Here is a 14,295-nt window from a genome sequence, read left to right as displayed (position 1 = left end):
ACGTGGTGCTCAGCGGCCTCCTGGGCAAGTTGTTCCCCGGCCCCGCACGGGCGTCGCAACTCCGGCACGAGGGCAACCGGCTGTACCGCGAGCGCCAGGTGGAGGCGGCGTTGCTCAAGTACAACGAGGCGGTTCGCCTGGGTGAGCCCACCGCGTCGCCGGGCCGGGCCGGCCGGGGGAATGAACGCGGCGGGGGGTTGGGGGGCGGGCCGGGGCCGAGGGGGGCGCGGGGGACCGTTGGGGGACCGTTGGGAGGGCGGGCGGGCCGTGACCTGAGTGGGGGAGGGGTGTCTGGAGTTCGGTCTCTGACTTGGTCTCTGTCGCTACCAATTTATCGCCCTTTCTCTGTGTCCCTGCCTGTCTCTGTCGCTCTATGTCTTTTTCCGTGTCTCCTCGTGGCTTGAATTCCCGAGTCCCTCCGTCAGCGTCTGTCTGGGTCACTGTTTGTCCGTCTCCTTCGCATCTCTGTCTCCCCCCCCCCGCCCCGTCTCTTGCGCGGGGTCGCGCGGCCCCTTGTCCCTCCGCCCTCTGCCTCCGCGCGCCGGAGCTCCTCTCGCACCTGCCTGCACCTTGCCGGCGGGCGGAGGAACTTCGCACCCTGCCCACACCCGCGCCGGGGCCGCCGGGCTCCCGCCGGGCAGCGACGTTCGGTCGGCGCGGGCGTCTGCCGCTCGCGCCCGGCCCGGGGCCGCCGCCGCGGCGGGAGTCGGCCCTTCCGGGGCCGCGGCTCCCGGTGGGGTGGGTCCGGCGTGGAATTAGGTCAGGAGAGCACTGGTTGCATAAGGGCCGCGAGCGGCCCGGGCCGGGCGGCCCCTCCTCCGCGCGGGCGGGATTGTGTAACGGCTGAGGTAACCGAAGTGGGCCACGCTCGCCTCGGAAACCATCCCGCGAGCGTGTGCGGAGGGGGGGGGAGGGGAGCGTTCGCGCCCCGCTGCCCTGTGACTCATTGTCACCGCTTCCTATCACACGATCCTCGGCTGAAATAGATGCCCCCCCCCACCCCGCCCGCAGCCTGCGCCCTCTCCTCGAACCCCTACCCCGCCAGCCCGGCGGGCGACCGGGCGGCGCAACTGCTCGGGGATCCCCGGGGACCGCGGGCTGGCTACGGAGGGGGGCACCCCTCGGGCCCCGCCCAGCTGCCGCGCTGCGGGAGGAAGGACGGGTGGGCTTGGCAGCCTCAAGGGCAAACGTGGGCAGCCCCAGGGCTCCGGCCGCACCGGGGCGCCAGAGCTCCCTCGAGGAGCGGCCCCCGCCGACCCTCCGCGTCCCGACCCAGGAAGTGGCAGCGGAGCCGCGGGCCGGTAGTGCCCAGCTCGGGCCAGCCGCCGGGAGCTCGGCCGGCGGGGCGCGGCGTCTGGCGGAGCGTGCCGGGGAGGAGGCGGCAGCGCCGGGCAGGCGGGGGCTCTGGGGATCCCAGGGTGTCCTGAGCCCGACTCCGACGGGTCGGAGGAGGGGGTGGGCTCGAGGCTCCACGTGTTGACTTGCTTACCCGAATTTGCAACAGGTAGTGGAGGGGGAGGAGCGCGGGCTGGCGGTGCAAGGTTGCAGGGCGAGGTAGAGGAGGACCCTTCCCCCCACGCACATCCTGTGCGCAGGCAAGGCACACTGTGAGCCGGCACCGGGCTGGCAAGTGCTGCAGAACAAAAGGGATAGCATACACTGTAAACTCTGCTAACGTCCGGAGAGCAAGGAATGGGCACCCAAGTAAGTCCTCTGCACAGCCTTGGGGAAAAACCCCACGAATCGTGTTCCAGCAGCCGCAGCTGGACCCCGGTCCCCGGGCAGGAGCGGGGCAACCTGGAGACAATGGAGGTCACTTAAACCCAGATCTCCAAGGGAGGTTCCATTCCTTTCAGCCATACCTCAAGGGCCAGGAAAGCCCCTTCCCGCTGTCTTCTTCCCCCTTTGTTGCTGCCACCGCTTTTCCCCTGGGAGTTTCTTCCTTCATTTTTGTTAATCTGAGCGGTCAGGGTGAAAAAAAAAATCATGACGGACTTACCTTCTTAAGAGGTACGGGGCCTCCCCAGCAGGCGAGTATCTCTGTGCTGGAAGATGGCCAGTGTCCCCTTATTATTCTATGTAGTGCACACCCTTCAGAAAAAGGAACATCTCCCCCGCCCCAGCTTCAAAGCTTCAAAGGCTGACCAGCTAGCTCTAGGACTTGGAGCAGATGCCATCTGCTCCCTGGGCTTGATTTTCCTCATCTGAAGAATGGATTGATTGAGCCAGGTGATCTCTAAAGGCCGGTCCAGCCCTGGCACCTAGTGATTGAAAGTGTTAGTGAGAGCCGAGCTCACTTCATTCCCAGCAGCCTTGTTTAGGTTCACTCACATTTGGCCATCTAATGAGAGGATGGAGCCTTGCAGGTGCATTCAGAGAAACTTCATAGGCCCTGGGCTTTGTAGACAGAGGTGTTGCTAATGTCATGAGAAGACTATCCTGGACTTGTCTTCCTGGTGGGCAGGATGGGGGTCACATCTGGCCACCTCCCTTTCCCTCCTCCCTGGCCTGTTTCCTTGTGGGTGATACCTCACTCAGAAGCCAGGCTGCCAGTTGGTAGCCACGCATAGCCTCGAAGTAGGGGGCCAAGGGTTTCCTCTATGTCAGAGTGGCTAATGCACCACTGACCCCACAGGCCCTCTAAGGAACTGCTTGAGAAAGGAGAAAAAATTAGTTCTTTATGCGGCGCCTGGATGGCTCAATTGGTTAAGCGTCAGATTCCTGATTTCAGCTCAGGTCATGATCTCAGGGTTGTAAGATGGAGCCCTGGGTGTGGAGCCTGCTTGGGATTCTCTCTCTCCCTCTCCCTCTGCTCTCCTTTCTCTGTCAAAAAATAAAAAATAAATAAAAATAAACTTAAAAAAATACTTCTTTATAGTTGGGGAAGCTCAGACCCAGAGTGGCGGGGGTTGGGGGGCGGTGGCAGGCAGGGCGATATCAGGGCTGGAAATGGAGCCTAACCCTTTGGATCCCCAGTAGAAAAATCCGAGATAACTTGCCATTTGCTCAAGATCCGTTCTCATACAGGACTTATGTTTTTGCGTTGAGACCATTAATGAGAGCTTTTTTTTTTTTTCCCCTCATTCTGGCAGCTCCAAATGACCACTTGCTTTATAGCAACCGGTCTCAAATTTATTTCACCTTGGAGTCTCATGAGGACGCACTGCATGATGCAGAAATAGCATGTAAGCTCCGCCCAATGGGTTTTAAGGTGAGTGGAATGGGAGGGATGGGAATGGCTTGTCCTATAGACAAGAATTGGCAGGAGGGGCTGCCTCCCTGAGGGTTCGGGGCACTAGAGCTCAAGCAGAGCAGGGAAAGGGCTTTGCTAAGGAGCTGGGGGTCCCTGGCAAAGGGTGACTCAGGGGTCTGCAAGGGAACTGGATTCTTCCCCAGTTTTCTTTTCCACCTGATGACTGCAGAGCCGCTTAGGCTTTGTGACTCTTCAGAACATGGACTTAGCAGTCAGACCGCCTGAGTTTATGCCCCAGCTCTGCTACTTCTACCAGCTGTGTGGCCCTGGGCAGGTTGCTTGACCTCTCTGTGCCTCATCTCCTCACCTCTAAAATTGGGAGGGGGGATATTCAAAGCACCTACTTAACAGGGTTCCGTTGTGAGGATTACATGAGCTAATACATGTAAGACGCCTAGAACAATGCCTGGCACATAGCATTATGTGTTCTATCATTTTCAGGGACAATAATAGAAAGAGGAACACGAGAGAAGTATAAGTATTGCTGGCTGGTTGCGTTATTTCAAGTCCTTAATATGATCAGCCTGCTGGTATCCCCAGACATCTAGGTCACATGAAGGCGTGGTCAGAGAAAGGCTAGGCACCTCTCAGGATGCTAGGATGCAAAGTGTCACTTTCTGCATCTCTGGCCTTAGGACTGGCCCTTAGCCACGTGTCAATATTTTGTTTAGGAGATTAGGTTTGAGCCTGGGCTCTACTACTTGCAAGTTAAGTGACCATGGGGAAGTCGCTTCACTCTCTGGACCCCAAGCGTCCTTCGTTGCAAAGCACAGCTATTGCTGTCTGCCCCACTTGCCTCCTGCGGAATGTGGTGTGAGGGTCACTGGTGAGCATGATCAAGAGGCCATTCTGGGAGCTCTGCCGTTTGCTAGGCCTTGGTGCAGTGTTCTCTCTACACAACCCCCAGGATGCCACCTCGGAAACCCAACCTACCCAGGTCCTGATCTGTGATCCCTTATCTGAATCCCATGGGGCCAGAAGTGTTCAGAGCCCAGAACGTTTCTGATTTCAGAAAGACCATACACCAGGTGGCACCTTCAGTGAGCTCTGGACAGCATCTCACAATCATACACACTAATATTTCTGCCGTACATTACATGAAAATTCACACTAAGTGAAATAAAGACTATGATGTATTCTATATCATATATATTTGCCACCTAATGACTTTTGATGCCAAGCTTATGAAACTTTGGATTATCAGACTGTTTCTGGAATTGGGAACCTCAGATAAAGCATTTATGGACCTGCACACTGGGCCATTAGTGTCAGAGTGAATCTCTTATGTGCTTCAATGAGAAGGTTTTCATGGGTTATGGCAGTAGTATGTCCTCCTTCCCAAGGAACAGATTTACAGTTTACTAAAAGTCACCAGTGTCTTGACCCAGAGGAGGTTCAGTGAGACCATTTTGTGCTTTATAGCAGTGCAGGTCAGGAAGCTGCCTGGGGGTAAGAGGATTTCTCTTGCAGCTTCTTCTGCTCCCACCCTAAACCTAGGGCCTAAGGGTGGGAGTCTTCATAGTACAGTGGGAAACAGGGCTGAGGAGTAGTAGACCTTTTCAGATAAAATGGGAAAAGTGACTTCCCCAGTGAAATCAGACTTGGTGGAAGGAGTAAATAGGAGTTTCATTTCCCCAGAGTGCTAGGGTAAGCGGAGAGGCAGTGCAGAGAATGAACGGTATTGTCTTGAGGGTTGAGAGAAGATTTGAACTGATGCATATGATTCAAAACCAGCCCATACTCCGATTTGCATACTTCCCACCATTTCTTTGTGCAATGCCCCTAGGGGAGGGCTGTACCTCCGGCAGCCCTAGTCCAGCCAGTCCAGCCAGGCTCAGTGGTACTCAACACATCCTGCAGGTGGGTGGGCTGGCTGCCCTGAGCAGGTGGAGTATATGGGTTGCTATTTGGTATGATTGGAGGGGCCCTAGAGGCCTCTCCAGTCTCCCAACACTTATCCCCTCTAGCTGCCCTGAAATGTCATGCAAGCCTTTCTCCAGGCGGCCTCTGGTAAACGCTGCTGGGAGGAGCAATGAAGGAAGCCATCAGCACCCAAATATCAGCCAAGATTAGGCTCCAGGAAAAGGGTGGGGGTACAGGGGAGGACCTCAAGAGGTTTGGAGCAGGGGTCACAGCTCAAGAAGGCAGATCCCTGCTGGTGGAGCCTGTAGCCAGGTGGGAGCCAGAGGGCACCGCCCCAGGGCCTGTAGAAGCATGTTAGGAGGGGAAGCTGGGAGTGCCCAGCAGCTGCAACCTGGATCATTTCCTTCTCTAAGTTAGACTCAGGGTCAGCCGTGGAGGCAAGGGAGTGGGGAGCAGGCCCCCGAGGGGCATCCTAACTGACTCAAGAGTAATGCCCTCCCAGCCAAGTTGCAAAGGCCACCTGTCCCAAGGCACAAGAGAGAATGTAGCCCTCCTCCCACCTCTTTTCTTGTTCCTCCCTCTTCCCCAAGAGGCTCTTCTGCTACCTCTAGAGATTCTCTGCTGGGGCAGCTGGGCGGGGACCCCGGAGAGCCCCAAAACTTCTTTATACCTTTTTTTTTAAAGATTTGTGGGGGAAGGGGCAGAGGGAGAGAATGTTCAAGCAGACTCCCGCCAAGCAGGGAGCCGATGCAGGGCTAGATCTCACAAGCCGGGAGTTCAGGACCTGAGCTGAATCCAAGAGTCAGATGCTTAACCAACTGAGCCACCCAGGCGCCCCTAAAACTTCTTTACACTTTTTAAAGATGTGGGAAGGGAACAGAAGTGAGCTGAGCCCACAGGAGGGAAAGCATTTGCTCAGTCCCTGGTTAGCCCTTTGAAGGGAAGTCAGCTTTGTGGGGAAGAGCATTCTTGGGGTCCTAGACCACAGTTCTAGTTCCAGCTTTTCCACTAACTACCTTGAGGTCTTGGAGAGGTCATGTCCTTTCCCTTGGGCCTCTTCTGAAAAATGATCAGCAAGTATAGGCAATCACCCAGCCAGTAATGTGGACTAGGTCTTTGCTTGACAGACTAGTTAATAGAAAGGCCTATCTGGGTGGGTTCTGGACGCTGGATAGTATGTGCTTAAAGGAGGGTTCTTGCTACATTTGGCAATACCTCCAACACAACAGTGGGGCAGCGGGGAGGTTGTATGGCACAGTGGTTAAGAAATTGGACTTTGGTAACAGTCAGTCCCAGACTTAAACCTTGATTCCACAATTTACCAGCTGTGTTCCTTTGGGCAAGTCACTTTTCTGGGTCTCAGTTTCATCTTCCCTAAAATGGGCTTCAGAACATTTACCTACAGATAGGGCTGTAGATAAGGTAGACCTTCTAAAACCTTCACAGAGTAATGAATACTCACTAAGTGTTTGGCTAGTGTCAATAAGTCAGTAGGTGAATAAGAACAGGATTGAATGCTAATGTTTTCTTCCAGGCACACTTCAGAAAAGCACAAGCCTTAGCCACCTTAGGCAAGGTGGAGGAAGCACTAAGGGAGTTTCTATATTGTGTGTCCCTCGATGGAAAGAACAAAAGAGCAAGATCTGAAGCCCAGAGGGTGAGTTGAGATGATGTCAGGTCCAACTGCCCAGTGGGCTCCCACTTCCCTGTCTTCTCCAAGGAGGGGAGTGAGGGAACTGCCCTTCCTGGCATTTAGGGCCCTGAGTGGGTGGCTCCCTTGGTTAAGGGGGCAGGAAGGAGACACAAGTGCCAAATGCCTAGAAACACCATCCTCTTGGCATATGTAATCAGATTGAGCAGTTCCTGCATTTTTGGAGGAGCCTCTGAGGAATGTTCTTGCTTCTTAGATTCAGGGTCTGGGCTGTGAGTAGGAAAACCAAAGCAAAGCAAAGCAAAGCAAAGCAAACAAGTTAACATGGGGGTGGAGGCTCACTGCTGAGAATCTGGCTGTTGATGAGAGGTCAGGGGTGTGGGGCTGCCTGCAGTTGTAGAACTTTGCTTTGGCTGAGTCACAGCTTCACCAGCCATACAGGGCAGCCAGCTCCTCGCCAGGAATGTTGGTCACCCTCTCCCCTGCTATATGCAGAACTCCAGCCTTCAGCCTTTGCTAGAAATAGAACACACACTGTCTCACAAATGTAAGTCAGGGACCATTACGATATAATCCAAGCAGTCATTCTGACTCCTGAATCCCAGGAGAATGTGGTTCTTTTGTTTTGCTTTTTAATTCATGAAATGTTAGCCCTGGTGAAGGGCTCAAGCGTCCTCAGTTCATGAACTGCTTTGCTTACTGTTCCACAGTGTGCTTTCATGGTGTGTGGCTAATTGGCCCGGAAGTTGGATGCTGACAGTCAGTGGTGGCCTCTGCCCTCCCCGTGCCCCTCCCGCTATTCACCACCTGTCTCAAGTGCCTCTGTCCCAGTGAGGTTTGGCAGAGCCATGGATGAAGGAAGGGAGCAAGAGACCGGATTGGTTTCTGAAGTCTCCAGAAAGGAATCTTTAGCAAAATCAGTGAACTAGGGGGAAGCCAAGCTCTGGAGGTTGCGCCTCGCACAGATTTCTTCTCTGGAAAGTTGCTTTGACCTGGTTTGGGAAAGTGGACAAGGTGTTCTTGAGAGGAGTACTGGTGGCAGAGAATTGCTCCAGGCTATGAACCCTTCCCTGCATCTTAAGTGTAGTCCATGGTGTAAATAATAGTAATAACAGCTAACATTTATCGAGCATTTCCAGTGCACCAGGCACTGTGCTAGGGCTCTCTGTGGAGAATATAATTTAATCCCCACAACATCCCTATAAGGGTAGCTGATGTTGTTTATCCCCATGTTACAGATGAGATAGATAAGGAAGCTGAGACTTGGTGACTTCCCGAGACCATGCAGCTGGTGATTGGTGAAAGGGCACGTAAACCCAACTCCATCTGCTTCCAGAGTCTGCCTTCTTAGCCATTCCACTATTCTTCTGTCCCAGGAGGACATGCCAGGGGCCTTGGCGCTCACTGCTGGGGTGGGGTGGAGAGTAGCAGTGGGACCATCTGGTTCTGGGGGTGGGGGATGGACAGAGGTTGGTTAGAAGAATCTTGACTTTAGGGGCAGAGTGTGCAAAGGCCAACAGAGGCAGGTGTCAGATCCAGGGGTGAGTGGTTTCTTTCCTCCTATTCGTCCATTTCCTACTTGGCCTGAGAGGCTCTGGTGTCATCAGTTGGGTTGACCTCTCTCTCCAGCCACTTTTAGAGACCAGCTAGTGTCACTTCCACAACCACCTAATGGGAAGGGGCAAGGTGCTGTGCTAAGCTCTGAAGACCCAACGAGGCATAAGCCACAGTCTCCGTCCTCAAGGACCTTCCAATCCTGCATGTGTTACACAGCACCCTATAAATGCCAGAGAATACAAGGGAGCAGATGCCCATAATGAGTGTCCTGAAGTTCTGAAGCAGGGCCAAGAATTTAGAGGCAAATTCCCACTGACCGTGATGAGGGCACGGCAGCCATATACGAAACACTGAGGGCCCTCAGCAGTTCTTATTTACTGTACCGTTCCAGTTTCAGGGCTGAAGATTTGACAAAGATGGTCCAGCTTCACTTGGCAGTAATTAGCTACCTTAGGCACTCCCAGGCCTAGGTTTCTTTTTAGTGTTTGTTTTTACCTCGGATTCTTTCTTTTCCCCCTTCTTGACTCATTCGGGTCTTGCTAAGGCTGACACTGAAGTGGAATTGACTTTCATTCACGTGGAATGATTATTCTCACTGAGCGTTGACCCCAACTTTTGTTTTCCAAAGGTCTAGAATGAGGTCTTAGGTAGTAAAGGTAAGAAGTGAAGTGCTGTTGCTGTTTCTGCCTTGTCTCCTTCAATTTCTCCCCTCTGCCTCCCTTCCCACCCCCCTCCGTGCTCTGCCCTTTTAACCTTGTCCCTTGGGATGCTGTCTGTGTGGCTGCCACTGAAGAGCACCATGCTCTCTTTTCGAAAGTTTTTATCTCAATTCCAGTTAGTTAACATACACTGTTATATTAGTTTCAGGTGTACAACTAGTGATTCAACAATTGCATACATCACGCGGTGCTCCTCACGACAAGCAAGCACCGTGCTCTTTGGGGGAGAATTCCAGGGAGACTGCTTCAGAAGTGGGTTGGTCCTGTTGGGCCACTCAGGAGGGCTTCTGAAGGCCAACTTTGGTTCCTCAGGAGGAGGGGCCTCTGAAAGCTGGCATTTATGACCCTGGGCACTGTGAGTACCTCCCCACCTCACTCCTTTACCGACAACTTAGACCTGGGAAGTGGGTTTCCCAGAACTGGACGGAAAGTGCGATCTGTCTGAGGACTTTGGGCTTAAACACTCGGGCCTCTGCCTGGGCCCTGGGATGGATAAGTGTCTTAATTCAATTCCATCCGGGGTGATGAGTATGCATTGGACGTCTGCCATGGGCCTCCAGAAGCTGGCCATCTGGTTAGAGAGAAAGACTTACGTGTGCGGCACTATTCTGAGACCAGGGCGAGACTGTGTAGTATAAGGTGCTCCATTATGTGCAGTAGAGAACACGAACTGGACCGGTGACATCAGGGGGCTAGAGTTGTAGCACCGGAGCTAGCCTTGGAGACTGAGCAGGGTTTGGCTATGTGGAAAGTGCTGACGTCTCAAGGAACATCGTGAAGGCACTGCTGGGGGGCCAGCAAGGGGACAAATTAAATTGGACAGAGTTTGGTTGGAGTTTCTGTCAGTCTCCTTTGATCAGTTCATACCCTATTCTGCTGAGCAAGGGCGTGGAGCATCCTTTAGTGGGTCTCCAGACACTGCAGTGGCTGCCCAGTGGTAAACACTTCAATGTGTGTTCGAAGCCAAGCGAGCTGCTTTCTTGTGTTTCATGTTACATACAGTATGTCCACATGTCTATCTGTAACCCGTGCTGGCACAGGGGAGAATTGAAACAAGAATGAGGGCAGCTCGTGGGGAAGCCTGCACAAGAACACACATCCTTGACTCCCGGGCCCTTCTGGGTCCTCTGGGTCTTCACCTGCCACCTCCCCCACCCCCCCACATTCTCCAACCGCAAGGGAAACCAGCCCCAGACTGGAACCCGCCTGCCTCCAGTACTTGAAGTTACCCGACAGTCTCTGCACAGTGAAGGCCAGAATGGGGGAGGCGAGGCTGGGTTTTGCTCTTCCCACCACTTCACTGTGGAAAGGATTAAAGGTCCAAGGAGGATGGTCCGGGAAGGAGGGAGCAAAATGGGCCGGCAGGGGAAAGACATGGAGGAACCTAGAAGACACGTGTAGACTTCTATCCACGGGCATGCTACGGACGTGACTGCAAGTCCCCCAGTGTTGTTTGTCTCCTGCCTTCACCTCTCTGTCTCTTTCCTCCTAGATAGGTCTTGAATTTCCACTGCAGATATTTCCATGGAATGGTAGCATGGGAGTGATGGTTCTTAACTTTGGCTAGGGTGACAAAGGCATCTGTGGTGCCATTTTGAAATCCAGATTCTGGGGCCACGCTTCAGACCTGGGGGAGCCAGGCATGGGAACTTGGAAACTGGAGTGGTCATAAGCTCCCCAGGTACCTCTGATGCACGCCGAACTGAGGCCCCCTGCCCTTGTATGTTGGGGTCTCTGGTTCCAGGCTGCTTCCCTGGAGTTTCACCCCACGAACTGTGTCCCCTGCCCCTTCCTCCCCCTCCCCCCCCCACCACCCAAGCACCTGTAGAAACTTAAGCAGTGAAGTCTTCTGTTTTATGTCACAGCTTCTCCTTAGTTTCTTTTCACCATCAGTCCCGGGGGACTCTCAGGAACATTTTCCCGATATCCTGAAGTTGTTGGCACCTCACCCTAGATTAAAGGAACACGTAGAATCAATGGCTACTGAAGGCACCAGTCATAATCTACCAAAGTTGTCACAGGTAAAACTCAACTCGCCCAGCTCGCTCGCGATGCTTCGTTTGGCTGTTGTGTGGGCAAACGTGGGAGTGAGCCCTACCTCTCCTTCGGTTCCTGAAAAGGAAGAAATGGAATCGCTAGTGGTTGTGTTCTTTGCTAGAAGGTTATTTCTTACAGATAAAACTGGATTTCAGGCACGGTCCCGGGGGGGTTTGGTTTTATTACCTTCATTTTTTTCAGTTCTTGGTCAGATCCAGCTGAGAGAGAGATTTAATAGAAGTAAAAAGGAGTTGGCCCGCTTCCCCTGGAACCATTCAGTCCTGGCGGCTTTATCAGTTTAGGGGCGGAGCCTGGGAAGAGGCCTAACAACCCCTCCTTTCCTGCTTTTTTTGTTTGTTCAAGCAGCTGGTCTTTGAGCACCAGCTGAGTTCCTTGTGCAAAGACAGCTCCATTTGATCCCCAAGTGGAGGTAATTTTATATTCCCGCATGGTGTCTTACACATCAGTAGACTTCCAGGACGTAGCTGTAGCGAGGAAGAGGGAAGCAATTTGGGAAGCATTAAGTCCCTGGGAGGAAGACGGGTGTTTGGGCCCATCTTTGAGAACAAGGGAAGAGAACCACGGAGAGCTGGGCTCCAGGCCCTGGCTTTCCCAGCAGAGGGCAAGTGGCCAGAAGCTGGGGCTCAGAAGTCCAGACTTGAAGGCAGAACTTAGCCCTGAAAACCTAGGCTCCTTGAGGCAACAGTCTCCCCTCCATCCGTGCCGTGTGTCCTTCCCCTGTATGGAAGCCCTGTGAGCTCCACGGTTTCTTGGGTTCTCTGACAGGCAGGAAACTTAACATTTTCCCTGCTTCTCTCCCCGCTCTTGAGGAGGAATAAAAAGTAGGTGTGCCTGACTTAAAAAAACAAAACAGAACAAAAAACGGGGCAGAACCAAGTATCTTCTGAGGTCAGAGAACCCCTAGTGCATTTCAGTAATGTTTGAGATCATGTTTGAGTACATGACTGAGAACACTAATAGTGAACTGAAGAAGTGCCTGGAGTGACTCCTCATTGCAGCTCAATCAGAAATGAAGGAAAATAGCACCCCTGGCTTTCAGGGGTGAGCCAGCTGTGGGGAATGGGGGATTGGGCTTCCACATAAACTTTGCAAAGCAGTGTACTCCCGTATGGACAATGCCTGGGGCTCAGGGAAAGTTGAGGGTGCAGCACTGCTCGGGTGCTGCAGATCCCCTGAACTCCCCAGGTTAGAGACTGAGAAAACTCACATCCTTTCTCTCCTTACCTCACTGTTCTCTCCCGACTATACACTCCCCATTTTCCATCTCTCTACTATTTTGAGGGGCTAGGGGCTGGAAGGAAAGAAAACAACATGAGCATTTGGACCTGTGGACTATGGATTTAGAGTAGAGTTCAGGGTTCTCCAGATAAATCTGCACAAACACCTTGTCATTGGATTTATTTCTAGATTCATTTTCAAATGCTCTCTCCTGGACAAAAATTCTTGAAAAGGCTAGAGACATTATTGGTTATTTTACCAAATGACTTGTCTCTTTTTCAGACTTCTAACTCAAAATCTAGTCGAAAGAGTAGTTTGTCTTTTGACTGGTATAACACAGAGTTCTTTTGACTAGTGTAACAAAGAGCTCTGGAACCTGACGTGACTCCGCAGGCCTGTGAACACACCTGTGCCAAAGCCTTAGCCAAAGTCCTTTTGGAGCTGGTGTGGGGCTTGCAGATGGCCTGGAGTGGCCGTGAGAGCGGCCGGAGATTGAGTGATAGGATCTACCCCCACTGTGTGCCTTGGTTTCCCTCAGGTAGTAACTGGGGAAAGTTTTGGCCAGGAGAGGGGTGGGTGCCCCATTCTCTATCTGTCCCCTTCACCATGGCCCAAGGTGTCTGTCCTCTATACACCTTTCCATCCTTGCCTAGGGAAGTTCTTCCGTTTCACCCAGGCCTGGCATGCCTTCGTTGGTGATGCTGTGTGGCCAGAAGGAGGAAATATGCCTTCTGACTGCCCCCCAGTTAAGCTGTATGTCCACTCAGCGATCAGGGCTACATAGTTTTCTCTCTGTCCCCGGTGGGTAGCAATGTCAGAGGACGGACGATGCTGGTCTTAAGGGGATACTGACATTTGGCTCTTTCTTCGTCCAGGAAAAGCCGGAGCTCCCACACTGTTCTAGTCAGGAGGAAGCGGCGGCAGGGGGAGACCGCAGCAGCCTGGCAAACCCAGTTAAAGTAGAGGGGGAGGGGCAGCGAGGCGACCAGAAAGGCCAGGCAAGAGACAAGGAGAAGGGGGACGCTGCCTCCGCCAAGGCTGGCAAATGCCAAGAAAAGAAAAGGAAGCATTGTCAAATTGGAACCCAAGACCCAGAGGTGCCTACTAAAGCCTTGAAGCCAGGTACTGACTCTACCCAGGGAGGAGGGGGCCTGAAGGAGGTGCCGGGGCTCACCAGCGTCTGCGGGTTACTTGGCCTCTGTCGGAGGGCTCTGTGGGCTCCACGGGCTCTGGATGCGCAGCCCAGCTCTGGCACTGAGCTCTGCCACCTCGGGGCGCCATGAGGCCTCTGGGAGAGCCCACACGGTACCTAGCGTACTGCTGGGGTCCACTAATAATAAGGAAAAGCCAAGGCATAAGGTCAGGCCCCGTTTCGAGTAATGACACCTCACGCCCTTGATGGTGTCCCCTCTTTCCAGGCCCACCTGCCCCCACCCTCGTCTCCACTCCAGGACCGGAGGAGCAAGGAGGTGTGGTCAGGCCTTGCCCTCCTCCTTCGAAGCCGCCTCCCGTCTTCCCAGGGCAGGCTGGCAGTGGCGGGATTCAGTACCAGCCTTGAAGGCCTGACTCAGGCCGTGGAATTGCTGCTACTTCTGTCCAGTGAGGTGCCCGTTGCACCGGAGTCCAGTCTGCAGGGCTCTTGGACATTCCCAGCCTCACATTTTTCTTCCTGTGGGGCTGCCGGCAGCCTCCCGAGCGTCCTTCGGGGTACCCCATTCGCGGTGGCTCAGGTGGCCCCTGAATCTACCCTCTCGGAGGCAGGCTGAGAATGGCAAACTAAAAAACTGAAGGGGTTCTTCTGCCTCGGGAGTGCTGTCTGTGAAAGCACAGTTGGTCCATCTCTGACTTACTGCTTTCTAAATCGCAGATCCTCAGGCTGAGCAGCGGGCGGAGGCTGCTGTCAGTGTTCCACTGCCATCCTCTGTGGATGCGTCTGACCTTGAATGTGCCCTATGTATGAGGTACGTGATGGGGAC

At 53.6% G+C, this 14,295-nt stretch overlaps 2 protein-coding genes across 7 annotated transcripts in view; both read left to right on the top strand.

Annotated features, from left to right (window-relative positions):
* The window catches only part of LOC141370357 (uncharacterized), a 3,965-nt gene extending 2,538 nt beyond the window's left edge, over window positions 1–1,427 (top strand). Inside the window, exons 4-6 of the mRNA XM_073879083.1 lie at window positions 14–141; window positions 1,012–1,162; window positions 1,277–1,427. Coding sequence (XP_073735184.1) covers window positions 14–141; window positions 1,012–1,162; window positions 1,277–1,427 — 430 coding nt within the window. The remainder of the gene's footprint in view (window positions 1–13; window positions 142–1,011; window positions 1,163–1,276) is intronic.
* LOC112809211 (LON peptidase N-terminal domain and RING finger protein 3-like) overlaps window positions 7–14,295 on the top strand; it is a 38,141-nt gene continuing 23,852 nt past the window's right edge. For 2 of the 6 annotated variants that reach the window (XR_003204525.2, XM_025852609.2), the window contains exons 1-6: window positions 124–141; window positions 3,093–3,211; window positions 6,651–6,773; window positions 10,909–11,064; window positions 13,195–13,441; window positions 14,187–14,280. Coding sequence is in view for 5 of the 6 variants with exons in the window: in XM_025852609.2 (XP_025708394.2) it covers window positions 3,200–3,211; window positions 6,651–6,773; window positions 10,909–11,064; window positions 13,195–13,441; window positions 14,187–14,280 (632 nt within the window). In the remaining variant the exon portion in view is untranslated. Of the gene's footprint in view, window positions 142–3,092; window positions 3,212–6,650; window positions 6,774–10,908; window positions 11,065–13,194; window positions 13,442–14,186; window positions 14,281–14,295 lie in introns of all 6 variants that reach the window. The other 4 variants (XM_025852611.2, XM_073879222.1, XM_073879221.1 and 1 more) reach the window with 4 other exon arrangements.

Source organism: Callorhinus ursinus, unplaced genomic scaffold (genome assembly GCF_003265705.2).
Source record: "Callorhinus ursinus isolate GAN/ISIS: 27379988/994484 unplaced genomic scaffold, GSC_fseal_2.0 scaffold33, whole genome shotgun sequence".
In the NCBI taxonomy this organism is placed as follows: Eukaryota; Metazoa; Chordata; class Mammalia; order Carnivora; family Otariidae; genus Callorhinus; species Callorhinus ursinus.
The sequence above is the reverse complement of the archived record's forward strand: the minus strand, read 5'-3'. Positions and strand labels throughout refer to the sequence as shown.